Source organism: Leuresthes tenuis, unplaced genomic scaffold, assembly GCF_036924035.1.
Source record: "Leuresthes tenuis unplaced genomic scaffold, fLeuTen1.0.hap1 SCAF_22, whole genome shotgun sequence".
In the NCBI taxonomy this organism is placed as follows: domain Eukaryota; kingdom Metazoa; phylum Chordata; class Actinopteri; order Atheriniformes; family Atherinopsidae; genus Leuresthes; species Leuresthes tenuis.
Window position 1 is genome coordinate 3,861,338 of NW_027325376.1, and position 27,904 is coordinate 3,889,241.

Genomic DNA, 27,904 nt, shown 5'->3' on the forward strand with positions numbered 1-27,904 from the left:
TTTACTATTTAACTCCATATTTTAATATTTAACTCCATTATTTACTATTTAACTCCATATTTTACTATTTAACTCCATATTTAACTCACGTTTGTTTTTACTGAAGTGTTGGATGGAAAGTTAGTTTTCAGAGTATCGGACTGAAAAGAGGAAGAAGATGATCAGACGGTGTATCTGTGAGAGCAGTGGCTCTGCTTTTAAGCAGCCATTTTTGTGTTTCACGACTCATTTCTATGCACACATCAGTTAATAACAGTTAAATTCAACTCCTAAGAACAATGAAAACCTCTTTTTTCTGTTCTTTTCTTGTCTTTTCAGGGCAGGAAGTGAGCTGGGACGACTTTCTGCCATCGCTATCTTACGTAATCGTGGAGTGCAACAGACCTCACATCCTGATAGAGGTGGAGTACATGATGGAGCTGCTGGAGCCCTCCTGGCTCGGAGGAGAGGGTACAACCTCGGCTCTAAATACTTTCTGTTGCCCCCAAACATAGACTGTTCAGAGTTGTGTTGTGAGCTTTCCCAGTTAACACCCCGGCTCAGCTGATCCATGTTGTGCTGGTTAAGAGTCGAAGCTGGAGGAACACTTAAACCAAGTTTAAAGCCCCACAAAAAATGCTCAAATGGCTTTTACATTGATATCAAATTCAGTGTATTTATTCATTTATCTCAGTTCCTTCCCAGGAAACCAAATTACACTGAGTTTTAAGCAGTCGGGGTGAATAATCTAATGCCACTGAGCAATACTGCGACTCTGAAACTGGTTTCTTCAGCTGTGGAAAAACAGGGGAAATAGATACTTGAGAAGACAATTTGGTATCAGCTCAGTATTTTGTATTAGTCCGAAACCATGAAGTCATGAACCGGTCCAGCTATGTAGATCAGACAAAATGTGACATGAAGATAAGCTCAAATCTGACCCTTTAACCTTTAATAGTCACTCTTGGTCTCCTGTAACACCTGAGAGGAAATGTGACAACTTTCTACTTTCTATTTAAACACGGTTAATATTTCATTAGACATTTGTTTTGCCTTTATGTCTGTGAGTAAAGAAATTAGCTTTAAAATCTCGCCATGTGGCTCTGCATTTAACTTATTATACTCAACTATCAGCTTATTACTTGTATTACTGGATTGATGACGTTTTAAATCTGCTTCTTTACTGAGTAAATGACTAAGTTATGGACTCATTCATAAACTAAAAGTAAACTCTGCAGCATTGAGTAAACGTCTTCTTTGTCCCACGCCTTTTCTCCTTCCAGGCGGGTACTACCTGACCAGTGTGTACGCCAGCCTGTGTCTGATCCAGAACCTGGAGCAGGAGCAGCCGTTCTCAGGCTGCCTGACGCCACAGGTCCAGGAGGCGCTGAAGGAGTGGAGCTGCAGGCGGAGCCAAGAGGCCCAGAGACAAAGGGAGAACCAGCAGAGCCAAGTAGGCACCCGATCTGTAGTAGCACAAAAACACTGTGGATTAATCTCGTCTGTGACTGTCACACAAACTTGACCCGTGTGAAATTCTGGTTGATGCGTTGCTTATTATTCAGTGTGACAAGTCTATGAGATACTCTTAGCTGGAGTATATGAATACTGGCAAAATGGATTCAAAGGAGCTAAACGAGGTCTTGGATGGAGCTGAATGTGGATCAAAGGCTGTAAAGTGCAGCAGTTCGTGTTCAGGACGGCTAAATGTAGCTAAATGTAGCTAAATGTAGCTATATGTAGCTAAATGTAGCTAAATGTAGCTAAATGTAGCTAAATGTAGCTATATGTAGCTATATGTAGCTAAATGTAGCTAAATGCAGCTAAATGTAGCTAAATGTAGCTAAATGTAGCTATATGTAGCTATATGTAGCTAAATGTAGCTAAATGTAGTTAAATGCTGCTGCAAAAATGCCCATGTGTGTGACAGGAAGAAGAGCTGATTTCTAGTGTAAAACAAAAGGTTGAAATGTTGCTAAGTAAGTGTTTGACTGCATGGTCGTGTTTTGGTTAGCACTGCTGCCCCATGAGGGTTATTGGTTCCGCTCCCTGTGTGGAGTCTCCATGTTCTCCCCGTGTGTGCGTGGGTTCTCTCCGGGTACTCCAGCTTCCTCCCACCATCCGAAAACGCTCCTGTTAAGTTAGCTGCTGCCTCTCGGAGCGTTGTTGTATAACTCGTTTGTCTCTGTATGGATGGAAGCGTATGAATGGAAGCATGTGTGGCAGTAAAATACCTGGAAAACGCTGAATAATGATGATAATAGGCTTACAATTTATCATTTAGGGGTGCTGATATGAAATTTAGGCGTGATTGCACCTCTAAAAGGGGTCTGAAGTTGTCACTAGTTTGCATTCTGACTCATTTATTAACCTGCTGTCAGTTTTAAATGGACTTAAATGGACAGATTTAGGTGTCATTTGTTTTTTATTTAACAATAAAGTATGCTAACCTTGTTCTAGTAGACCCACAAAATGATAAATGAGCATAATATATGCTCTGTTTTATGTCCTTTTATAGGTTAATTGAAGATTTTCTACTCTTAGCAGCACATAACAAAGATGAAACATGTTCTCAGATCTATTCACTGCTAATTCAGTGCTTTCTGTTGAATTAAAATGACCAAAGAGGACAGCTGTGCGTCTTCCTGCATAAGTCATGGAAGAGTTTCACCAGTTTAGTAGTTTGTCCTACTCTTTCCATCAAATCCTTTGAGGTTGAACCAGTTTTATTTGTCATCTTTGATAAGACATGAGCTCCTGGACATTACATGTTGCCTCAGGTCCAAATGGGTTGAATCTGGGTTTCAGCTGAGCCTCTCGAGGTGTTCCTTGGACCCTGGTTTAGCACATTTTCACGCTTTAAAAAGTAGTGTGTATCTGAGATGCGCTTGTTGATGTCTATTATCAGCCAGTTTGAGGTGCTTCACCATGGCAACGTGTCAACAGCTCCAGCAAACACTACAATAATGTGTAAAAGCAGCTGACGGATTGTAAAGATAAAAACATTATAGCTGATTTTACAGCTGAGCTGCAACAGTTTTATTTATATGGCACCAAATCACAACAAAGATGCTGCCCACTTCCAGCCGGTTACAAAGTTCAGACCTGTTTCAGCCAGTCAGACACAGGAGCTCCTGCAGCTTCTTCTGTTCAGTACGCTTTGGCTCGCGGTCGTGGAGGAGGATGACCTTTGACCCCGCCTCACCCTGGAGCAGCTTCACCTCGACCCAAATGCATTCATCTTCTTTGGTTCTGACCTGTCTGCTGAGCAGTGTTGTGCACTGACTTCTGCCTAAAGAGGTCAGTTTGAGGGTGATTAGAGCCTGTTCCCACATGCTGAAGTTCCTTAGAGTTACATTTCCCTGCTTCTTCAGTTCAAGACAGTTTCACCGTCACTGAGGCCACTTTGCAAATGGGTCGCACCCCAGAACTGAATGACTTCGCTGCCCTCGGCTGCCCAGATAATGTCCTTTACATTTCCTTGCTTTGGATCATATGGAAAAAATGTCAGTTTCCACAATCAGTCACCTTAAAATCTTCTAAAAAAAATGGCCTTAAAGGAATAGTTCAACCTTTTTCGATGTAACTTTCTGATCTAACGAAACAGGCCTCCGTCGAATCAAATGTAAATGTTGGACTAACGTGACCTTTGACCTGTAATCTGTGAGATGGCATCGTGTGCTTCCAAATCTTTGTGCACCTTTTTAAGACTGACTGGGAGCACAATAAACAAAATCAGCTACAAAAACGTGGCGATAATCCACCCAAAAAGGGTCAGGCATTAAAGTAATTGATTATGCTGATGGTGACACATGTCCTACATCCGACTCTGGCAGGTGGAGCAGGTGGAGCTAACAACCCGTGTTTGACTCATATTTCAGCTCGGTTATGTTTCCTGCCGCTGCTGCCTGGGAACCACTTGTAGAAAAATGTCCCACACCTTGATTTTTTTCCTCAAATATGTTCCCTATTCATTTGGGGGGATTAGTTTTAGACATTTCAGCGGTAATCCGCTGATCTGAAGCTGCCAGCTTGCACTAATGCCAGCACACACTCGCACACAGTGACTTTTTACCTGCCCTCCCGGCCCCTGGATTGGTGCAACAGTCCACCAGGTGCCATGGAGAAAAAGGCATTGTCATCCACGTTTCTGTCTCGTCACGTGGTGCTTCTCCTGGCTTCAAATAGCCGATCTAACTCACCCGGCAGCCAGATTTTCCACTGACACAAGCGGAGATCAGTGAGCCAAGTGCTATGAAGAGGTGGGCGGTCAGATAACATGAAATTTATTGAGCTGCATCTACTCATCGAAGCAGGCGAACACAATATGCACACGGACAGCGAGGAGCTCAGCGACTCTGTGAGTTTTCACGGCAGACCTGTTGATTCTAATTGTTACAGCGCGTGTTTTTGAGCTTTTTCTGAACGAGCTGTGGGACTCCTTGTGCTTGTGTTTGTTGCTGGAAGTAGTGATGTGTGTAGGATTGTGTTTGTGCGTGGCAGAGAAGGGGATCCTCTCCAGATTCCCAGGATTTGGTGTTTGGTAAAGGGATTATGTCCAGTTTTCGCTGTGTGCTGCATGGAGAGTTGTGAGGGTGTTTGTGGGTGGCTCAGCCTGCCGTTATATAATGGCTCGTTAGTTTTATACCTGATTGCTTCTTCTTTGGGGGGGAAATAGATGTATCTGCTTTGTTGAAAGCAGAAGAAGTCAAACTTCTTCAGAGCAGCGCAGCAGAGTCGACTTAATGGATGAGCTTGTTGTTGGAAGTTTGTCACTGAGGATGAAGCAGAGGAAAGAGCAATTCCATGGAGATGGTTTCATGTGAGGCTTTTCGACCTGGCTGTGTGTGGGAGGCAGCTTTGTTTAAGACAGTTACTTTGAAGAGCCTCATTTGGTCTCATGTATTGAGGCAGATTATCAGCCTGTGTGCTTCTCACTCCTCCTCTGGCTTCATCCCTCTCTACTCCCCCTCCTTTGCCCTCTCTCCATAAGCCTCTTGACCTCTGTTTTACATCAATACAGTATTCACTCTCTTGTTTTTTCTCCCTCTGCATCTATTCTCCTCCTCCTCCTTCCCTCGCTCCCTCGCTCCCTCCAGAGGTGCGTTCGGATACTGTTCCAGGACGGGGAGCGGAGCGCCGTGCGGACGTTGCAGTGGAGAGCCGGGGAGACGAGCCAGGCCCTGGCACAGCTGTGTGCCGCCACCTTCGGAGTCTCCGACCCGCAGCAATACACCTTGTACTGGCGCAGCGGCGGCGAAATGAGGGCCCTGCCGCCGCAGGCCCAGCCCCAGGACCTCGCCAGCCACACCGAGGGGGGCCCCTCGCTCTCCTACCTGAGGACCGACCACGACTTCAGCAAGATGCGGCGGCTCACCAGAGGTGGCGCCGTGGACCTGAGCGAGTCGGTGTGTGAGGAGTGAGTGGGAGGCATGGAGAGAGGAGGGAGGAGGGGGAGGAGATGGATGCTTGGTCTTTTTCTCTGTCTCTTTCTCTCTCTGTCTCTGTCTCTCCGGCGGTGTGTTGTGTCTCGTCATGGATCAGGACTTGTGAACAACGGCGGCCCTTCTTCAGACTACGAGCTGACCTTAAATGGTAAACTCTTCCCTAAACGGACCAACATGCAGAGCAGAGCAGGACCAGCGGAGGGACTGTGGCCAAACGTTGTGCCGCTCAGTGTGGCTGCGAGTGTACTATGTGTGACATGGAAAATGTGTAATAAATGGATTTGATTGTCATTTGAAAAATGAACCCAGAGTTATACCATGAAGGGATTACATCATTAAAACACGAGGAGGCTCAGATCCAAAGACTAATTCTGTCAGACGACCGTTGCCTGGAAACAAAACGGTTTCCTGCACGTACATAGGAAGGCAAACTGTCCACTGTGGTGATGTAACCCTTTCACAGTGTAGTTCTGGGCAAAATCTAAGACACTTGGATGTTTTATTGCTTCACTTTATGTGTAAAAGTCTGCAGATGTGTGGATGGAGGGGGGATACAAGCCTTTCCATGCCCCCTGGAGTACAGCTGGACAAAAAGTTGAGATGTTACAGCCAAGACCAAACCTCAATACCAAAGGGACAGAAAAATGATAAAAAAGATGCCATTTTGTGATACCAGGGCGGTTTGCTTTGAAAGAAATCAGGTGGAGGGAAGCTTTAAATCAGCTGTTTGTGTTCAGAATCGCCCCCAGAGGCAGATTTATCTTTACCTTTTGGAGAAAAGGTGCAGACTCTCCTCCTTTCTATTAAGTGGTTTTGGCAGGTGGAGTAATTGGCGAGTGGGAGGGAAGTGACAGAAGAGCCTCGGCTCTTTGTTTTGAATTCATGTGAGGGGGAACAAAAGCACATCGCTCCAGGACAACGTGCAACAGAGTCACTGACTGACTTGTGAATGTATTAAAACCTTCTTTTTCCATTTCAGAGTTTAATCCTTTCAGAGCTGCGTTCATTCCTCGTTTCCATCCCCTGCTTTTCAGTTCTATGGTTTCTCTTGGCCACAGTGTAAGATGACAGTCTGACCAAAAAACCGCGACCTGGCGGTAGCTGGTTGAATGTAAATGTCCACGTCACCGGCTTGTGGTGACTCCTGCTGCAAGTCATCGCCGTCCACTGACTGTTCAACTCAGAGTCATTCTCCAGCATCATATCGTGTATTTAAAACTAACTTTTAATTGTTCGATCTGTTGAGTAGATATCAACCCTAAGTATGGATTTTCAACATATCTGGAGTTTTTGAATCTGCTGAGGAGGTTCGTTTCTAAGCTATGGCGTGTTTTGGACACTGTTGCATGCTTTTTCATTTGACGTGAAGGTTCTGCGGATGTGGTGTGAGCGTGAAGCATGTGTTCACTGTGAGAGCTGACTATTTCTTTTCAGTGTACAAACACATTTCTGTATTTTGTCAGGTAACTCAGTATCGCAATAAAAGAAATTGCAATATCTGCTGATTTTGTTGCTCCATGCAGTTTTGTTCTGAGGTGGGACTGTGACGTCTGGGACCAACTCAACCACCAGGTGGCAGCAAACACTGCAGCCACCTGTAACTCGGAGGTTTCTCTTCTCCTTAGCCTGTTATTGACCATTTTAGGCAGGGACACGTGCATGTGGGATGAGATTTATTTAAAGGCATCTCAGGAAAATGTATTTTCTTCAGTGAAAGAAGTGAGCAAGAAATAAATTTGCCTATTTTTACAGCAGAATGACACAAATAACACCCAGATCCACTTTGATATTTGTCACACCTTTTTATATCCCTTTGAGTCCAGGATACTCCTGACCGCGGCTTCACTCCAAAACTAATATATCAAACTGGTTTGATCCTGGCTGATATGTTATCACTTTGTGTCACTTTATAGCAGTGTTAGCGCTGCATAAGGCTGAATAAAGATAAAAACAGCTGCTTCCAGTATCAGTTTGTCAGGTATTTCCAGGATGAATCAGATATTACTTGCAAGTGGAAATGTCAGAAAATGGTAAAACGAGGAAAAACAGTCAGATTAGAACAGAAAGAAAGCTGATAAAATCCAGTCGTGTTCAATTCAATCATGAAAATGAACCATCCAATTATCTTTGTGTTTTTATACACTGACTGATGATGTTTTTTAGCAGAAGCATAGACAAAGAGTTTCATCTGACCCCCCCTCCCAGCTTCTGCAGCACCCCCAGGCCTTTCTCCTGGTACTCCTCTCTGCTCAGCCAGAAGGAGTCCTTGTCCTTCATGATGTTGGCCAGCACGGCGCCGCCCAGGAACACCATGTGTTTGCGCCTGGGAGGGTCCTCAATGCGGATCTTGAACCTCTGCAGAGGTGGAAAAGAAAGCGAGGGGGGGTTATTAAAACAGCACGTGCACATGCCATGGTTTCGCCTCGTTACAGTAAAGTATCATTAATACATGTAAAGTTCTTACTGATAGTTTCTTAATGTCTCCATCGAGCACCCTCTCCAGGTAGAGCTGCTTGATCTCCCTTTCTAGTCTGGATGGGAGGCCGGGGTACATGGTGGTCCCCCCTGAGAGAACAATGTGCTTGTAGAAGTCGGCCCTGCACGAGAGAACACAGCGAGGCATGACTCCGTCAGATACCACCGTGCGTGCCTGTACAGATCAATCAGAGAGAGCAGGGCGGAGATCAGACCTCAGGTCAATGTCTGCAGCCTGGATGGTGTTGAAGAGCAGCTCAGCCACGCCTGCTCCCTCCACGTTGATGAGATGAGGCTGGAAAAGAGCTTCAGGGGCCCCAAATCGTTCCCCGCCGACGTTCACCTGCCGGCCGTCAGGGAGCTGCAACAAGGACAGGAGCGCGTGCATTTCAATGTGATTAAATAGATCTATATTTATCCCAACCTTGGAGTTTCCTGGACGTACCGTGTAGGACTCCACCAGGTAGGTGGTCTCTGCGGCCAGACTCTGCTCTTGCTCGATGTTGTATCCGACATAACAGAACTTCTCCTTCAACATCCGCACCGTCTCAAAGTCTGCCGTGTGGTTGAAGGCATAACCGCGCAGGAGCAGGAGCTGACGGGAAGAAAAAAAACAGCAAGTTTAGGAGACAGCTGTCAGATTCTGCACTGACGCTCCTCAGCTCACCTTGATGAGGTAGCGCGTGATGTCACGGCCTGCGATGTCCAGCCTCCGCGTGAGGTGAGGGAGAGAAAACCCCTCGTACACTGGACAGATGTGCGTGACACCATCCCCCGAGTCGACCACCACGCCGGTAAGCAGACCTGTTCACAGTGAAAGAGCGTTTCCAAAGCTGAGTGAATCCACACAAAGCGTCTCTATATTCTCTATATTCATTTATACTGTGAAGAACCGAGTTATTTTTGATCAGATCTGTCTTTTAACTCGCAGATAAAGCAGGTTTCTTGGACTGCCTTCTTTCACCTGCACAAAATGGACTAATTATGAGCATCCTGTGACAGAACCAGCAGCCAGTTTGGCTTCAGGAAGCAGACACCCTCTCTACCTTTAAGATCAGGCTTTAAACTTTCCTTTTTCATACAGCTTATAGTTAGGGATGGCTCAGGTGAGCCTGAAACATCCCATAGTTCTGCTGCTATAGGCCCAGCCTGCTGGGGGAGCTCCCATGATGCACCTCTCCTCACACATGACACCATTGCTGTCATTAACTCCTGTTTCTCTCTCTCAGCAGGTATCTCTGGCCTGGTGTTACAGTGCTTGCTGTCCCTTCTTTTCTCTCCTCTCAGCCCCCAGCTGGTCGAGGCAGATGGCCATGCCTCCTGGTTCTGGTTCTGTCAGAGGTTTCTTACAGTTAAAAGGCAGTTTTCCTCACTTCTGTTGCCTTTTGCATGCTCAGGAGTGGGTGTCAAATCGAAGAGAACTCCTTGGTTTCCTTTTACTCATTAGAATTATATCAAATGGATTCATTTGGGTAAAAATATTTGGATTTAAATAAAGCTGAACCGAATTAAATGCTGACAGGAAATTGTACTGAAGGCTGGGGGTCAAACTATAAAGTATTTAAGCTATTGCATACTGAAGTGAGTGTAAACGTGGGAGTCTGACATCTGTGGACCTCTTACCCTGAGCGTACAGGGTGAGCACAGCCTGAATCGCCACATAGATGCCATGGAACTGGTACGTCTCGAACATGACCTCTGTGATTTTTTCACGGTTCTTGGTGGGGTTCATGGGCGGCTCGGTCAGCAGGATCTTCAAGAGGAAAAATACATTCAGATTAGGAACAAATGGATCAACAAGTGGATCAAGAACCGAAGTGGGGGTTTGTCAAAGGTGCTTTTAGTCTGTTTTGTCTGCAAAATCATGCAGAAAGTATCAGACTGCATGGAAGAAACTCTCAAAATGGCATCCATTAATATGACTGTTGTCCACACAGTGTTTTTTTTTCTGTCTTACCAGGTAGTTTTGATTTCTTACCTTAAGCACGGGATCTTATTGCCTAAAACCAACTGTCATTATTGTGTTAATGTGTCACCAAGTCAGCCTGCAAAATAGCAACCAATGAATGGATATTAACCCTAATCATGATTATTTCCGGCAAGCAACATCTCGTAATCTTTCTGCCTAAACCTAACAAAGAGGTATTTTAGTCAAATGTTGCTTTATTGACTTAGTATTACCAAGAAATTTAAAAAAACAGCTGCTGTATCTCTCTGTCAGACTGGGATAATCACATAATCCAAGCCTCATATCTCTCCGGTGTTAGTTCAGAGGACGTCCCGGTAGGTTGTATTTCAGGGTATGAAGTAGTGACAAGTTTTAATTTTAATCTTTAAATGTTTAACATTACAGGAAAAGAAGAAAATATCCTGTTACGGTACATTATTGAGCAGTGTGTTACTGAAATGTTTATTTATTTCTCAGCAGGAACAAAGAAAATTCAGATGTTTTCCAAATGAAGTCCTTCAGACACCAAACACCTGTCCTGGTCCACCAGTGTTTGTGTCTTTTGGTGTCTTGGTTTACGTTTTTCTCTTTAATTTCCTTACTTCCTGTTTTATTTTGTAGCTTTTGCCGCCGTGTGTATTCAGCTAAATTTACTTCCTTATCGGACCTGTTGCTAATTGCCTCAGCAGCCACTCATGTAATCACTCCCTCTGAATATATATTCTTCTGTTTTTCCTTTGCTTCTTGCTACTTCATTGATGTTGTTTCCCTGGAAACCCTGTTGGTATTTGACCATCCATCAGTCATTCACTCAGTCCATTGTATTCATAGTTTTTATAACTGCTGCGCCTTCAGCTGTTTTCCCACAAAGTACCAAAACTAGCTCTGTCCATCTTCACTTCCTTCCTCTGGAAGTTCTGCATTTGGGTCCAAACCTCAGTAAAACTCAACCCAAACATCCTATTTTTCATTTAGCTAACAGCTACATATCCTCAGTACCTTGCATTCTGATGGGTTGATGTTGAGGCGGTCTGCACCAAAGGTGTAATCCCACAGATGGAGCATGTCCTCCCAACAGCGCACCATGCCATTCTCCATGGGGTAGGACACCTCCAGCATAGAGCGACACTCACTGGCTTCGTCCCCCACCATCAGGTCCTGGTGGAAGAGATGAGACTTATATCAGCTCTCTGAAAACGGTGCTCCTGTTGGTTCCTCTGAAAGGGGTTTTTACTGTTGAATTGTGATTAAAAACGAACATTAAAGGTGTAAACATTCATGCACAGCTGCTAATTTAATCCTCATTTTATTGGATGTCATGATTAAAAACTCCCGATTGCATCATTTTCTGTTACTTTGACATGAGCAGCTGCACGCTAACATGTTATTTCATGTTTTGATGATTAAATAAGGGTTCAGTTTGCCAAAAGAATCAAAGAATGACTCATCTTACTAGTACTATTTAGTTGGATCTTAAGAAAATGACTGTGTGTAATCCCACAGGGTTTGGGAAGCTGAAAGGTTTGAACAACCTCAGGTTAAACAAGTGTATGAACCTAAATGTGTATCAGGAAACTAACAGGTGTGCAGTTGAATTCGTACGAGATGCGATGCAGGAAGAGGTTGTGGAGCAAAGGCAGGTCATGCAGGTAATTAGCTGAACAAGTCTGCATCTGTGCAGTTATAGAACAGTCATTTCCTTTTTATCTTTTTGGATTATTCCTGCGATACTTCAGGCAACAATCTGCTTTTCTCACCTTTATCTCGATGTTGCCCACTTTGGTGGTGGATCGTATGATTGGTCGACCCACCATGGCAGGGAAGATGTGTTCGGGGAAGTTGGATCCAGCAAAGCCGCACTTGACAAACTGCAGGGTGGTGAATATAAAACATATGAACACCTTTCTGTGCGTGGATAAAGTCACGTTGATGGTAGCTGACACTTTGTGATGACCTGCATCAAAACCCGTGTGTGAAGCCTTTTGTACAGATGTAAATGTAATTTATTTATACAGCCCTTTACAACAATCCATTTTGGTACCAAAGTGCTTTACAGCAGATAATAAATAATGAAAAGAATAAGTACAAAACAATAAAATAACAGTAAACGCAATAAAATACAGCAAAATTGAATAAGATAATATAAAAGAGTCACCATACTACTGGGTATTAAAAGCCATCTGAAATTAATGTGTTTTTAGCCCTGATTTAAAGAGGCCCAGGTCAGAAATAAGATGCATCTCGGGGGGGGGGGGGGGGGGGGGGGGGGGGGAAGGCTCGGTCACCCCAGGGCTTTTATTTTGACCTGAACACTTCCAACAAAAGTTGATTTGTTGACCTCAGAGCTCTGCCAGGGTTACAGTTAAAAGCTCAGATAAATACGATGGGGTGAGGCCTTTAAGAGCTTTAAAAACAAACATTAAAAGTTTAAAATCAATTCTATAAAGGACAGGAAGCCAATGAAGGGAGTTAAGAACAGGAGTGATGTGCACAGGTCTGTTAGTGTTGGTTAAAGACGGGCAGCAGCAGCATTTTGCACAAGTTGAAGGCGACTGAGAGAAGTCTGGGAGACGCTGACATAAAGTCCATTGCAGTCGTCTAACCTTGAACTTATTAGGGCAGGGAGGCTTTCTCAAGATCGTTGATTAACGAATGATGATGATTATTGCATTAATTTGGTCTGGTACCAAACCTAACATGCACCCAGGAACCTTAACGGTATTACATGGTGCCTCTGACAGGATGTTCATAGATGCACGAATATACAGAAATGATTTTGCAAGTACATTTAAATAAATGCAGTCTCACACAGCCTGTAAATAGCATGACATTCACCACAGAATGTGCTTTGGTCTGACATGACAACACCTCCCACTTTTCTGTTTCAACTTGTCTGTGTGTCATAGACACATTCCTTAGCCTGAAGGGACGTAATGCATTCCTCGCAGAGGCATAATAAAGAAATGCATGAAAAGCAAAAACATAGACAAGTTTCTAACTGTTGGAAGGACTGTCATCTAAAAGCAACATGCAGATTCTACAGTATAGGATCAAGGAGCCACTTCTGACACCTTCCTGCTTTCATGTGCTCCGTTCGAAGCATCGTAACCATTTATGGATGTATCTAAGGGTAGGAGACTGACAAGTCCAGACACATGTGGAAACAAGGTGCAGTATGCACACGGCTTCACATCGTGGACTTCTTCACAGTAACAGTTCTAATGTGGCCAAGCAGGACTTTTAAAAGAAAACAGAGACCTGCCAAACATACAACACACCTGTTGCAGATTTACAGACAAAACATAAAGGTTTGGCTTACAACAGCAGTGTGAGTGAGATCATTATTAATGGTGGCAACAGCATTAAATCAAAGGCTGCAACTGTATGTGCAGGTCTGATAAAAAGCTACAATACTGACATTCTGGACTCGGACTTACCCCTGTCCCATTGTCACAGACCACCACTTTCCTCCCCTCGTTGTCCATGCTTTATCAAACACAGACAGCACACAGTACTCTAACCTGTCTGAACAGGAGTCCTAAACTAAATGATTCAAGATGAATACACATGAGTTTTACAGGGCTCACGGCTGACAGGTAAGCAGGGCTCTTCTTGCTGCTCCTTCAGGTGTGGGTGGGATTAGTAAATGTGAAGACACCCATTTTCTGTGGTCGGGGAGGGGGAAAAGCTGCTACACATGTTTTGTGTGTGTGTGATTGAACCAGGCAGCCTTATGTTTCTTTATCTTTATCTGTGGAAGGAAAGGCATTTTCATTTAAGCTGACATTTAGCCAGACATGACCTTTTGCGCTGCTTTAAATGTCTCTACCCTGCTCAATTCTGAGGCTTTTCTCTGTTTGTGTGCTTTGCTTTCTGCTAGTTAAAGAGTTGTGATCTTTTTTATAATACCTTGAACACTATTAATACTTTTAATGACTTTTAAATGTCAATATTAACCCATTAACACACGGGGTGTGAATGTCCGGATACTAACATCACAGCTGGAATAGTTTATCGTGTTGCAGGAAGTATTTGTTTGTGGCAAAATCTTAATCTAGTAAGAAAATATGTCACGTTTACTGGACTTTGTTTGAATTTCTATAACACTTTGAGCCAGCATTGACAGAAACTGTCCCTGAAATCACAAATTCCTTTGGAAAAGCCTGAGATTTTATTCTTTTAACTTCGTTCAAACAATGCATCACGGAAGAGGCCTCGTTTCCATTCAACCAAGCACTTAACTAACCTACATTAGGATAAAACAGCATAGACAAGGAAAACTTAAATGAAGCTTGTATGGAGCCCCCTGGTGGTATAGGTGGGAAAAACGTTAATCTGAGATAGCGAGTGGCTTGTAGCTAGTAATGCGTGTCAGTTAGTTATTTTTACGTGTCTAAAAGCTTCAAACAACACTACTGCCTCAACATAAATGAAAATAATGTTTGTGGAGACTTTATTATTTAGCTTTTTTCGAGTTTTATGCGTGTAAAGACAGACACTGAGTGACAGCTTCTGTCATATTTTTAACCGTTAGTTTCCGTTGCCTTCAGGCTAAAGGGCGCCATCTTTGATGCTGTCATCCAAAAACAGTGTAAAGGTGTGGAGGATCCTTACAACCTCATTTAAAGAGGTAAACGTCTTTATTAAGTACCTGAAACAATCAAATCCGCTCAAGCTGGATTGGAAGTGTAATTAAAACACAGGTAAGTGTTGTTCGCAGCCTCTGGAGAGTTGATAAAGTCTAAAGATTTCAGAAATCCATGATGTGTGTTCTGTGAAGTGGACCAGTGGCTGTATGCATGAGGAGCCCAAACTTCAGCTCACAGCTTGGCAATTTAACATGATTAAATGCTTTGTAATGGACCTATTTTCAGCAGCCATTTTGTCATGAAATGGTGTTACTAATGAATGTCCTTTTTTGAGCCTTAATTAGTGTGACTAACACTCTTTTAGCTACTATTTCAGGTGAAAATGTGTCTGCTGTGTAAACAGGGTGAGGTTTATCTTTATAGTCCAACCTGTGTTTGTCCTGCTCTGACAAAACCTTAATCACAGGGCAGCGATGATCAAATTCATGCAGCACAGCAGAGAAGAATTGGGTTTCACTGATATTACAGATGATTTTCAGCTCCTGGGGAAATTCATGCTGCTGGGAGACATCTTTATCTCTGTCAAACCAGCCTGGAAACTCCACATTTATCTCCATTTTCATCCCAAGCAACAAAACTGCAGCACCAACTTTTCAGGGTGTGGAAATTGGAAGTGGGACGTAATAACGTCATAAATGACAACAATTGATCGTCTTTGCTGTGATTTAGTGTTGAAATACCAGGCAGAATATCACACAGTTGACTGTCGCAGTCTTTGGTTTGAGTGAATTGTACCAAAACAATTGAAAAGCTGATAAAAATGAAGATAAATAGATAGAATCGCATTAGATTGGGCAACCAGTCTTAATTTAGGTTCCAGTTGTGAATTAAAGTCCAACTTCTTTCCATGAAAAACAGGAGAAAATGTGATCTCTTGTGTTTAAAAGTAATATATTAGTTAAAAGAAGACATTTCAGCTGGTTAGGAGTGTGCCGTAGGACTGTTGCACTGCACAAAGAGTCAGAATCACTGGATAAAAATAGGCTCATTTATTTACATCAAACATTTACAAAATACACATTCTCAGTGAAATGCAGAAATGTGTCATGAGAAGTGATGGTTGTAAGAAAGACGTCAGACGGTAGGCCTTTGAAAGTGTGGTTGACATCGTGTCCGTCTACATCTCACTGTTTTCAAATGCAGTAGGCACAATGAGTGAAGAACCGGTGAGTGCTTTACATTCTTCCTGATTCATCCTTTCTGTCTGGGCTCCTGCAGGAATCAGAGCAGCTCAGGAGCGTTCCCAACAGCCCAGCCTGTTCCAGTCAGTGACAACGAGGAGACGTGAACAGGTCAAACGACCCTGAACAAAACGGTTTGGACTTCAAGCAGCATGTTCGCAGTGTTGATCGCATACTTTGTGACTTATTGTTGCATTGTAGAGATGCCCTTAGTTCCATTTAAGGCAGTGAAAAGAGTTGAATTGGTTTCTGAGCATGTTCACGTGCACATTAGGACCTCGGCAAACGAGCTGGTTTGGGTGATTTTCCAGTGTCCAAACAGATAAAAGTTAATAATAATGTGCATGTTAACATATTCGCATAAAATAATAGGCATTTTCTACATTTCCAACACAAATGTAGCTTTCATATAAACTATTACAAAATGATCTATATTTCCTGGAACCAGTATAAAACCTTAGAATATTAACACTCACATCAGCTAAAGACCATTGGCATAATTTCTATAAATACTTAGCCTGAGACTTGAAAACACTTTTCTTTTTAATACCTGTGGGTGTTTACCATTCTAAAGTGCTGAGTCACGGTCAGCAGGAAACTAATTTATAACGATGAAGCTCATGTGCGGCGGTGCTTTCATAAGTGCATATCTTTTCTTTACAAGGTCCTCGCAGGGACACGTGTGGCGTCTTTCTCCTGCCTGCCCACAGTTCACAAGTCTTTAATATACGTCTGAGGGAGCGAGACTCCGTCCAGCCGCCACCTCAAGGCTCGAACTCGCTGTCACTGCTGACGGAGATCTCTGGGGTGGATGCCCCCGTTCCTCGGCGCTCGTTCTCTGTGCTGCAGTCGCTGGCTTCTGGGCTGCCCAGGTGGCGAGGGGAGTTAGGCAGCAGGTGGGGGTGATGGTGGCGCTCCTGAAGGGCGCCTTCAGAGGGCAGGAGGTTGGGATCCTGCTGCAGCCTGGGTGGAGGGACATTTGAGATGGATGAGACTGCTTATCAGACACCGATGCAGTTATTTTCCATCTAACAGACATACTAATATATTAGAAAATATTTATAAAGCACAAACTGACTCAAAACTTGATTAAACAGCCAATTTTTGTCCTCTTTTCTCTTTCTAATCAGTTAAAAACACGTGTAGCATACCTGTTTTTTGCTGATGCGGCACGGTCTCTTTGGCGGCGATTCTTGAACCAGTTCCCAACTTGTGTGGGTGTGAGTCCCGTGGCCTGGGCCAAGTGGCGCTTCCTGGAGGGGTTGGGGTAGGGGTCTTGGAGATACCACTCTCTTAACAAGCTGCGGGTTCTTTCCTGTAGAAGAATATTTAGATTTAGTCACTGTGAAATGAAGGTATCATAAACCACAATAATCTCATGCTTTGTATAATCATATTAGACTGGATTTATAAACAGATAAACACCGTCTATCCTACAAGGAACATAACAGTGCGTATCCACCAAATTGGATCATGTTAAGGGGCTTATTATACACTGCACAGCCTCCCTCTTGAGTTTGGAATTAAAGATTATACGATTATGATCAATACCTCCCTCTGCCACACGAGGGCGATCACACATTAAGAGACAAACGCGAATATTTGGGCTCTTTTTCTCCTACTTTGTGAGAAATTTATGTCCAAAAAAGTGGTATTACTGTCAAAGTATGCAGTAGATCAAAGTGGTTCCTGGATAACTGCTACCAATGAAAGAGTAAAAGGTTTTGGATGGTTTAAGTTTAACTTTAAACGGCAAGTTGAATGCAGAAAATAGTACGATGGGAACTGGTTTTATGTAGAGAGGGAACAACAAATCATAATCAGTTCGTCTTATATTGTCAAAGTGCTGTTTTTTAGGCGTAAATGTCCTCCCCAGAAAAGAGTGTTTGGTGGATTTAATCTTACAGCAACATACTGAAAGTAGTTTAGACTCGACGGCAGAAGGTAGAAGGATAACCGTGGCTCTGGTCATTATCATCTTAAGAGCTCAAAGACCAGGCTGCTTGCTCGGGTTAAAAATCACCTTCACTCCAGGGTAACTATTGGCCAACTTTTCCGATGTTTGCGCACTCAAAATATTCGGGTTTTGGTGCTTCTTGTAGTTTGCCCAAAGATGAGGGGGACTTTAGTTGTCTCCTCGTGTCACACGCAGAAAAACATGGTCTGTTCGGATATGTCTCGACCTGAGGGTTTACCTTGAAGCAGTGAGTCTTCTGCTCGCCGTCCCAGATGGTGCGGGGCAGTGGGAACTTCTTGCGGATCCGGTACTTCTCCACGGGGCCCAGCGGCCGCCCCCGGAGCCTCTCCGCCTCTCTGTAGTGTGCGTCCAGCCACAGGTCCTGGAGCTTGGCGTGCGACTCGCGCGTAAACCTGTGGCTCTGGAGGATCTGATAGAGAGCCTCAAAGTTTCCTGCGTGGAAGGCGACCAGCGCTCTCGCTCGCATGACGGACTCGTGCCGGTTTAGCGCCTCCCCCGCGGAGCCTGGGACAGCGGCGGGCAGGGACCACAGGAACCGGCCGAGGCGCTCGATGTCCCCGGTCTCCTCCAGGTTTTCGCACACCCGAGCGACCTGGTCCGGCGTGAACATCGGTAGTGGGAACATCTCGGCGCGTTGCTGCTCAGAAACTCGGTACGGAAACGTTCACAAGCCGCATGAGACGGTTTATCCGCGCGTAAAGTCCGTGCGCTCGCTGCCTTTTTGGAGATGCTGCAAGTTTATTGACACTTGCAGCATCTATCTGCCGCCTCTCTTATGTAACTAAGCCGTTCCTGGTATTCGGACAAATGCTCCAGGGAAGCCGGTGGCGGTTCTGCGATTAGAAGAGAGACAAATGAAGAAAGAGGACAAGGAGTCGCCAGTATTTATAGCAAGATACAATTAGCATCTCCATGGTTGTTTTGAGAAGGATTATAAACCCTGGCCATTAGCCTCTTAGTGGGGGGTAGTATGTACAGAGGTGCCTGGCTGATCAGCTTGTTTGGCTTAGCCTGAGGATACACCGACTGCCAGGATGAGTGCAGTGAGCAAACAAGTGAGGATAGGTTATTTAAAAGGTCGGATCTTGAGGGGATGGAGCTCGGCATTAGGAGCAGATGATCTGCGGGACAGTAGAGCCGTGTGAGACAGAAACAGCAAAGAGTCTGGACAGGAGGCTAAAAGCCCCCAAACTCCCTTTACTGCCGTTGCTCCTCTGCCTAAAAAGCAATTGTTAACACGCCGAAATGCGGCGGCAGTTTCAAACGGGTGTCACATCCACGTAGACATTTGGCCCAGAGTACATGTCGGGACACAAAGCTGCAGCGATCCCCCACCAGCTAATACCCATGTAATTAAAACAGACATGGGTTGCACATAGGCTATCCCCTGTGACCTCTCATCAGGCCAAGACATGATAAGAATCCCCCCGGACATCTATGCACACAGCAGAGCAAGTGAGGACACGGAATTAATGATCTGCACCCTGGTCCAATCCTTCTGATCTCAGCAGCTCATTAATCGGTCTAAGAACAATTTTCTTATTAATCAGACTAAGAATCCTGCTAGCGTCTGTCAGCCACTCACCAGACACGTTACTCTTAATGTGTGTAAAGTAGCCTCGAGGAAAAATATGTTTCAAGCAACAGTTTAAACTCTACAGCAGAAACCCCTGAAGCCAGACAAAGATTAGTCTCTGAACCGAAAGGTTGCAGTCAGGTGAAGACTTGTCTGGTTTGAAATAAGGTGAAGGAGCCCGAAATCCTGGCAACAAATCTGTCTAGAATAGAGATATGAGCCCGCCAGACAACAGGGGCTTATGAATATCAGGGTCCCAACTGGTTCTGGTTGATGTTTACACTCCACTTCAGGTAGAAATGTTGAACTATGGAGCTCAGCTTTCCGCTAAAGAATAAGAGCAGAGACCAAATTCATTACCAGGTTAAATCTAAGATAAGTTGTCAGTGTGTGGAACTGATACATTTTGTTCCATTATTGGGAAGATCAAGTCCTAAGACTTTTACTCACAAACCGGTTGCATTTTGGGACCCAAATATTTGACTTTTAAAGGTTTACTACACTGACTTTTCAATTATTTCCATAATGGCTGCACTTAGAAAATAGATTAGATGGAAAGCTACTTTTCTTCCTCTTGTGAGTTATTATCTAAAGCAGTGAAAAACTGCCCTTCTTTTCAGGTTTGTTGAGATACTTGATCAATTTCTTTCTAAAATTCAATCATCAGAGGAGATTGGGGTTCTTTCCCCCTCTGCTGATCCTTTCAGGACCGGCCCTGGTGTTCCTACAGTGCTGGAGTTTAGCGTATAGAATTACTTTATAAGCAGCAGGTAATCATCTGATACTTGTTAGATCCTAAATCTAGATTAAAATACCAGGTGGGGTTGGTGGTCTACTGGAAAGGGGGGCAGCTGGGTCTGGTGTGTGTGTGTCAGTCACACTCTTTGGCACAGAAGGGGAGAAATGAGCTCAGTGAAGATCATACTCGCAGTTAATCTAACCCTTCCAAGTTTTAGACACCACCCACACACACACACACATGCCCACATATACACAAACACTTACCTTCATTTCAAGAAACCCCCCCCCTCCCAATCTGTTTAACACTTTTGAGAGCAGACTGAACCAAAATCTGATTAAGCGCGCCCAAGCTGTTGGAATAGGATGAATAATGATCAGATGAACAGATGATGTATGCAGAGTGGAAGAAGAGGATGGGCCGGCTTCTTCGGACGTGTTGTAAAACCGAAATGATGCTTTAACCGCTGCTGCATGAACACATATCTTCACTGTGTGGACACTTTCATCTGCATTTAGCTAGTTATTAAAGACTTAATGCTACCAATGTAACCCTGAACCCGAGTGGCGTCCTTTAAGGTAGATTCACGCCCAATTAGAAGCGCTAATCTTTAATAATTAATGAAAGCATCTCGCAGATCCCGTTTTAAGACCCCAAATGAGGTAAAGTGGGGAGCAGGTTAGATCTAGTAATGAGGTGGAAATAACTGATAATGATGGTGTTTAAAAAAGTGATGTCAACAGGTAATTGGAATCAGGATTTGGTGCAAAAGCAGCATCTGTTGTACAGGATAAGAGTCTGAGGAGGATCAGCAGAGCAGCTCCGGTTTGTCAACAAATCGCTGAACAACACCACCACAAAAACACCTTTTTTTTACGTGCGCACGCTTCAGACCGTGCTTTTATTGCAATGTGACGTTAACAGCAGAAGAGCTCACAGAAACCAGCATTAAGCACGATAATTGTGGGTTTTTTCCCCTCGTTTTCGGGAGTCACAACAAAGTCTAATTTACAGTTGGTGCTTTTAATAACTGCGGCTGAGGAAGACCTCTAATGGCACTTATAAGAGAAAATGAGCGTGTAGAGGTCGATTTTCTCGTTCCTTAAGCCTCCATCAGGCTGTTTAAGAAAACATCAACCAACATTTATTTAAATAGCACCTTACAACAACCGGAGATGGACCAGAAATAGATTTAAAATAGATTATATATGACACAAGACAACAACAGAAAGGTGAGCCACAGCTTCAGTGAAAAGCCGGTTTAAATAAGTATGTTTTAATGTGGATTTGAGCTGAGGTCAGAGGTGGTACGTGGATCAGAGTTTTCCAAGAGTTCTGGAGCTGCCACCTTACACCTGGACCGGGGGACTCCAGCAGATGTTGCCAGATTGGGGAAGCCTCAGGGTTTCACTGATGTAGGGAAACAAACTGAAAACAGCTGAAAACAAACAAAGCTTTAAACTGGATCCTAGATTTTACAGGCAGCCAAGAGTTCTGGAGCTGCCACTGCGACAGATCGGTCACCCCACTGCTTACACCTGGACCGGGGGACTCCAGCAGATGTTGCCAGATTGGTGAAGCCTCAGGGTTTCACTGATGTAGGGAAACAAACTGAAAACAGCTGAAAACAAACAAAGCTTTAAACTGGATCCTAGATTTTACAGGCAGCCAAGAGTTCTGGAGCTGCCACTGCGACAGATCGGTCACCCCACTGCTTACACCTGGACTGGGGGACTCCAGCAGATGTTGCCAGATTGGGGAAGCCTCAGGGTTTCACTGATGTAGGGAAACAAACTGAAAACAGCTGAAAACAAACAAAGTTTTAAACTGGATCCTAGATTTTACAGGCAGCCAAGAGTTCTGGAGCTGCCACCTTACACCTGGACCGGGGGACTCCAGCAGATGTTGCCAGATTGGGGAAGCCTAAGGGTTTCACTGATGTAGAGAAACAAACTGAAAACAGCTGAAAACAAACAAAGTTTTAAACTGGATCCTAGATTTTAGGGAGTAAAGTGCAGGTGTGATGTGTTTACAGGTGTTGGTCAGGCGCCTGGCAGCAGCGTTTTGTTACTGCTGCTGTAAACTCTGCAGGTTGCAGATAAAACAGAGTAGTCTGTCTCTATATGCGCTGATTGGCTGCTGCTTTATGGTCCGATCGTTGCTATTTTAACTCAGCAGGGCCGACTGCTCTGAACTAAAGGAACTGATCTCCTGTTACAAACAGCTGTTGATTTGTCCAAGTGATTGTATTTATATGCAAATGACTAATTAGGGAAGTGTGTATCCATTCATGGTTTTTTGCTACACGTCTGCCGCTGTTTTAGTCTCGAATCCACACTCAGTTTTATCCCAGTCGCCCAAGCAATACGGAGGAATTTCAGTGCATAAACGCGCCCAGAGCTGGACCCCCGTGATTTTCTATCCCTCAGGCTGTATGGAGAGCCTCGTCAGTAGCTGAAATAACCGCTTTAATCAGGGACAACTTCTGTCAAGCACAACAATATTTAACAGTGTTCACAGATTTAATTTCAGTTCAGTTTTATTTATATAGCATCGAATTACAGCTCAAGGCACGGATCTGATTAATTAAATTCCAAATTCAATTAAAAAGCCAATTAAAAATCACTACGGAAACCAAGAGATAGCATCTAGACTTCTCTTTTATCCCAGTAGTCCTGGGTGTGCACGAGGGGACGGTGGAAAGAAAAAAAACTCCCTTTTAACAGAAGAAGAAACCTCCATCAGAACCAGGAAGAGGACGAGAAAGAGTGTCCAACAGGCACCGTAACACCAGGTCAGGGATACAGAAACGTGTTCCTGACAACTGTGATGTCGTGTGTTCATGGAGAGTAAAGGGAGCAGAGGGAGGAGAGGTGCATCATGGGAAAAAGAAAGTTTTAAGCTTAATCTCAGAGGTAGAGAAGGTGTGTTTCACTGGAACGTTGCTATGAAAAAAGAAGATATATAATAACTAGGGTCAGGACTCGATTAAAAACATGAATCTAATTAATTAGAGGCTTTGTAATTAATTAATCACTTTAATCGCATGTAAATATTTGACCTGAGAACAGTGGGAAGCTATTTTTTTCACATGGATTTTATTTTACCTTTGAATAATGACTGAATACAAAAGCTTAAGCAACAAAACATTGTTTTTTTTTTGTTTTTACTTCACCAACCGTGCTCATCCGTCTGTTTTTTAAATGTATTTTTATGCCTTTTCAATGGACAGGACAGATAAAAAGAGACAGAAAGCAGGGGGGGGGGGTGACTCGCAGCAGGACTGTAGCCTAAACACTACGCTACGACCATCCCAACCTTTTTTAAACAAAATGTCCCGTCCACGGGGCCAACCAGAGCGCTCTCATCAGCTTCTTCCTTCACGTTTAACTATTGTTCTCTTTGGTTTGTTGTTGTCTGAAGTCATGACCGTCAGTTGGTGCCCCAGTATAACCGGTTTGCCTGAAACTCATCCAGTGAGAAACGTTCCACGGTGCAAAAATAAGTGCGATTAAAACACGTTAATTTAGCGTAATTAATTCATCTTAATTAAAGCGTTAAACGCCCTAATAATAACCTTTTCCAGGCCATTATTGGCTGTTTCCTGTGACCTCGTGGAACCAACAGAGACCAACCATCGCACAGCGGAAACGTGTTCGTTTTTCCGACAAATCGGCGTCACAGATCGCATTTTTTTTAAAGAAATGAGCTCCTGAGAAAAAATGAAAAGGCCCGCCCAGACGTCCAAAAAAGCCAGGCCCTGTGATGGTTGTGAGTCTTCTGAACAAAGCTAATTTACACAAGAATTCGCTGAGATTTTATGAAATGAAGTTGACAGGAAAAAACTACTACTAATAATACATATTATTATGTATTATAATAATAATACATAATAATATGTCTCTCAGGTCTCTCTTGCAAATGAGACCCTGGGTCTCAATGAGATTTTACCTGTATAAATAAAGGTTAATAGAATAAATAAAATATTTTAACTGAGCATTTTCCACATCGTGACAGTTTTAACTGATTTTTAATTGTATTTTATCACAGCCGAGTGCATCGTATGTGCGTTAATGACCATCTGAGATGCCTTAAGACAGAAAAAACAGCAGATATTTTCACTGTTATCGTGTGTGTCGGCAATAATTCATAATAAGGTGTGAGATACAGAGTCGTAGAATCAGCCATAAACAGTTATTATATAATGGAAGCAGCTGTTATTAACTACCAATCCCCTACTTCAGTGATCAAACATTTAACTTTATTATATGTTGTTCGTCTGTATCCAGAAACCAAACTTTCGACCAAATGTGGCTGTTTTAGTGTGATGATGTCATCTTTAACGTGTTTTTCCTTGATTTCTGCAGCCACAACGCTTTGTAAAACTGCAAATGATCTCATTAACTAATATTATATTCTGAATAGATCATAGGAAACAAATCAAATGTTAAAACTGAGTCAGTTCGCTGTTTCTCAGGTGGTTGGGATGGTGTGTGTGTCACTTACTAATCTGACCCTCGTGTTTGCCATTTAAGCCGTTGTCACCTGTGAGTTGTTTACCCGCCTAACCAAACATGAGTTAGTCACAAGATCCAAGGTGTGAATGGCTGTGAAGGCGTCTGGGAGGAGATACCTGAGCCCACCTCCTCTGTGCAGAGAAACCAGCTGCTGGACCTTTGGAAGAGGGATGTTGTCCCGGCTTAAAGCTGCTCAGCAGTCCTGGGTCTGCTTTGTTGTGTTTTAAATGTTTTTAGTGGGTGAAAGGCCTGGACCAGCTCAGTCCAGCACCTTCTGCTGTTGGACTAGATGCAGGATGTGGTTTAACGTTGTCTTGCTGAAAAATGCACGATGTTGTCTAAATGGGAGCAGATGTTGCTCTAAAACCTGTTTATACCTTTCAGCCTTGATGGAGCCTTTCCAGATGTGCAGGTTTCCAGTTCCATAGACAAAAAGAATCCCACAAAAGATGACCACAGAACAATTTTGCACTTTTTCTCAGTTCATCATAAATGAGCCAAGAGAATATAGCAGTTTGTGGCTTTATTTCTTCTTTAAATGATGGAGCTTTAACCTGCATATATGTGGACTGCAGTGATCTGCCACATGCTGAGATTAACTGGATTACAGCTACAGTTGGGTTCTGCTCCTTATCTGAGGGTAATTATCCTTGGATATATGGCGGTGAATGAATGGAATCACAAAGCAGGTCATACCCCGGTACCATAGGTGGCGCTGTCCCCATTTCAGCTATCGCTAATAGAGCCACTTCCTGTTGACGTCTTCACCACCACCAACAACAAACTCAGGCATTCAGAAAGATGCAGAGCGAGATAAAGCTGTGTCCCTCTCCCACAGACGATGCCCAACGGCGCATTCTCCATCGCGTTGTTTCTTTCTTTCTGACGGCGACAGCAACAGGAATATCGTCTCCTTTGACTTCCGGGTGACGATCGCGGGAAGAAATCCAGAGCAGGTGCAGAACGTTCAGTGCACGTTTGGATCGAGTTATCTTAACCCGATCCGTTTTCTTGTCAGATTAAGGTTGTTACATGAGCTGAATAACTCAGTTTTATTGTAATTTAGCCTTTAATCCGATCCGATGGCGCTCAGGTAACCCACTGAGTGACCTCACATTCCCATTATGACCAAGAGAAGAAGTGATTTAAACTGTATCTCCCTTCCTCTTGTTTCTGTCTGCGTCCTTTACATCTCCTCAGCTCCTCTTCAGCTCTTCTTCAGCTCCTCTTCAGCTCCTCTTCAGCTCCTCCTCAGCTCCTCTTCAGCTCCTCTTCAGCTCCTCTTCATCTCCTCTTCAGCTCTTCTTCAGCTCCTCTTCAGCTCTTCTTCAGCTCTTCTTCAGCTCCTCTTCAGCTCCTCTTCATCTCCTCTTCAGCTCTTCTTCAGCTCCTCTTCAGCTCTTCTTCAGCTCTTCTTCAGCTCCTCTTCAGCTCCTCTTCAGCTCTTCTTCAGCTCTTCTTCAGCTCCTCTTCAGCTCCTCTTCATCTCCTCTTCAGCTCTTCTTCAGCTCCTCTTCAGCTCCTCTTCATCTCCTCTTCAGCTCTTCTTCAGCTCTTCTTCAGCTCTTCTTCAGCTCCTCTTCAGCTCTTCTTCAGCTCCTCTTCAGCTCCTCTTCAGCTCCTCTTCAGCTCTTCTTCAGCTCTTCTTCAGCTCCTCTTCAGCTCTTCTTCAGCTCCTCTTCAGCTGCTCTTCAGCTCCTCTTCAGCTCCTCTTCAGCTCTTCTTCAGCTCCTCTTCAGCTCCTCTTCAGCTCCTCTTCAGCTCTTCTTCAGCTCCTCTTCAGCTCCTCTTCAGATAAATCATTCCAGCAGCACAGCATTAAAACCAGGAAGTGAAATGTTTTTAAAAAATCAGAAAAAAGCTTGTTTGAACATCTCAGTTAGATGCAAAGATGCAAAGACTGCAGCAGACTGCCATTAATGGGTTTTATTGTGCCTCATCCTCAAATGAAAGCTGAGTCTTCACAGTTTTACACATCTCCTCCACAATGATTCAGTAGTTCGCAGATTGCTGAACCGTCTGAGAGACTTGGCCTCTCTGAGGTGCTCTTTTACACCCAATCGTGCCTCTGACCCGTTGGCTTTAATCTAATTAGTTGCAACATGTCACCCCAGCTGTCTCTTTTCAGCACCACTTCACTTACTTTTCCCGTCCCAAACGTGCCGCCGCCGTCAAATTAAGAATGAGCGAAAATTACTTCTGAGACACTAAAATGTCTCGTTTTTAATATTTAACGTTTTCTGGGTTTGAAAGTTAATTAAATATTGATTTATAAATCTTTATAAATCAATTTTAAAACTAATTGTAATGCTTGTTGCTGGACTTTGAGTGAGTGATGAAGATTATTCTGGAGCGTATGTTAATATAGTCACAAATTACAATTTAGCCCCCCCCCCCCCCTGCACACACACACACACACACACACACACACACACTGCGCTCTTCGTTGGCGGGGCTCCTTGAATGCTGGAAACCCACTTGGCATAATTAATCAGCAGCTTAAACAGAAGTCTCAGATTAAAAAAATGACCTGTTGATTTTCCCAACAGGCAAAGCAGGGGGTGTGCGTGTGTGTGTGCATGTGTGTGTGTGTGTGTGTGTGTGTAATGGGGGTATTACCATGCTGTATAAATCCACACCAAGCACAATTAACAAGCAATTGGGAGGAGAAGTAATTAGTATTATCTGCTTATCACTGTCGACCCCTATTCTAAAGAAAAAGGGTTAAAAAACACACAATAACACACACTCACACACACATGCATGCATGCACACGCATGTTGATTCCCTCCAGGCAAATGTGTAAGAGCTAATTACAAGCTCATTTACAACTGAATGGCAGTATCCTCCCAGACAGGTCTATCCCTCGTGTGTCCTCCCCTCCCCTCGTCCCAAAAACACTGTTAGCTTTACCTCTCAGACCAAACCAAACAGAGACCAGGGCTTCCTCATCTGTCCCTGCGGCGCCTCAGGAGGAGAGCAAGGTGTCTTCATCCATAGAAAGTAAACGTGGGGGAACTTTAACTTAGATCTACAGCCATAGAGCTGGATATGTGGGCATATATTAAGTGAAAATAGTCCTAGCAGGTAAACGTTTCCACATACTTTGGGACTGTGACAGAATAAAGGTATTGGAAAAGCTTGTTTTTCTTACCTGATCGAGCCAATAACACCTTTCTTATAGTTTTATTGCCCCAAAAGAGCAAAAGAAAGCTGGGATGTTGGAAAAATGACACATCAGCAGGTTGATTTATTTCAGTTTTCATTCATTTATTGTTTTTGGCACATGATAACGATCATATTGGACTTTATTGAAAGGCAACAGGCTCAAGGAAAACTTTAAAAAGAAGCATCAGGCATCCTCCATAGTGTCATCGTTCCATTTCCAAAGAAAACGTCATCGGTGGGAATTAAA

At 43.8% G+C, this 27,904-nt stretch overlaps 3 protein-coding genes across 3 annotated transcripts in view; 1 reads left to right on the forward strand and 2 right to left on the reverse strand.

Annotated features, from left to right (window-relative positions):
• The window catches only part of rin1b (Ras and Rab interactor 1b), a 43,923-nt gene extending 36,992 nt beyond the window's left edge, over positions 1 to 6,931 (forward strand). Inside the window, exons 10-12 of the mRNA XM_072375937.1 lie at positions 319 to 450; positions 1,263 to 1,432; positions 5,079 to 6,931. Coding sequence (XP_072232038.1) covers positions 319 to 450; positions 1,263 to 1,432; positions 5,079 to 5,402 — 626 coding nt within the window. The 3' untranslated portion in view covers positions 5,403 to 6,931. The remainder of the gene's footprint in view (positions 1 to 318; positions 451 to 1,262; positions 1,433 to 5,078) is intronic.
• Positions 6,932 to 7,590: 659 nt separating this feature from the next.
• On the reverse strand, positions 7,591 to 13,482 carry LOC140281508 (actin-related protein 2). Its single transcript, XM_072375938.1, has 9 exons — positions 13,287 to 13,482; positions 11,607 to 11,717; positions 10,849 to 11,007; positions 9,525 to 9,654; positions 8,569 to 8,705; positions 8,347 to 8,496; positions 8,117 to 8,262; positions 7,891 to 8,023; positions 7,591 to 7,781 (listed from the first exon to the last, which is right to left on the reverse strand). Exons 1-9 carry the CDS (start codon positions 13,332 to 13,334, stop codon positions 7,611 to 7,613), a joined length of 1,185 nt encoding a protein of 394 aa, XP_072232039.1. The 5' UTR covers positions 13,335 to 13,482; the 3' UTR covers positions 7,591 to 7,610.
• Positions 13,483 to 16,436: 2,954 nt separating this feature from the next.
• On the reverse strand, positions 16,437 to 18,295 carry six7 (SIX homeobox 7). The gene is made up of 3 exons (XM_072376362.1): positions 17,875 to 18,295; positions 16,831 to 16,994; positions 16,437 to 16,642 (listed from the first exon to the last, which is right to left on the reverse strand). Exons 1-3 carry the CDS (start codon positions 18,280 to 18,282, stop codon positions 16,444 to 16,446), a joined length of 771 nt encoding a protein of 256 aa, XP_072232463.1. The 5' UTR covers positions 18,283 to 18,295; the 3' UTR covers positions 16,437 to 16,443.
• Between the last annotated feature and the right edge of the window lie 9,609 nt (positions 18,296 to 27,904).

Coding starts and splice junctions, on each gene's coding strand:
- six7 (XM_072376362.1), bottom strand. CDS start 18,282: ATGTTCCCACTACCGATGTTCACGCCGGACCAGGTCGCTCGGGTGTGC. Junction 16,995..17,874: donor AGAAGACTCACTGCTTCAAG/GTAAACCCTCAG, acceptor ATTCTTCTACAG/GAAAGAACCCGCAGCTTGTT. Junction 16,643..16,830: donor GCCGCATCAGCAAAAAACAG/GTATGCTACACG, acceptor CCCTCCACCCAG/GCTGCAGCAGGATCCCAACC.
- LOC140281508 (XM_072375938.1), bottom strand. CDS start 13,334: ATGGACAACGAGGGGAGGAAAGTGGTGGTCTGTGACAATGGGACAGGG. Junction 11,008..11,606: donor TGGGCAACATCGAGATAAAG/GTGAGAAAAGCA, acceptor CTCTTCCACCAG/GACCTGATGGTGGGGGACGA. Junction 8,263..8,346: donor ACCTGGTGGAGTCCTACACG/GTACGTCCAGGA, acceptor TCCTTGTTGCAG/CTCCCTGACGGCCGGCAGGT.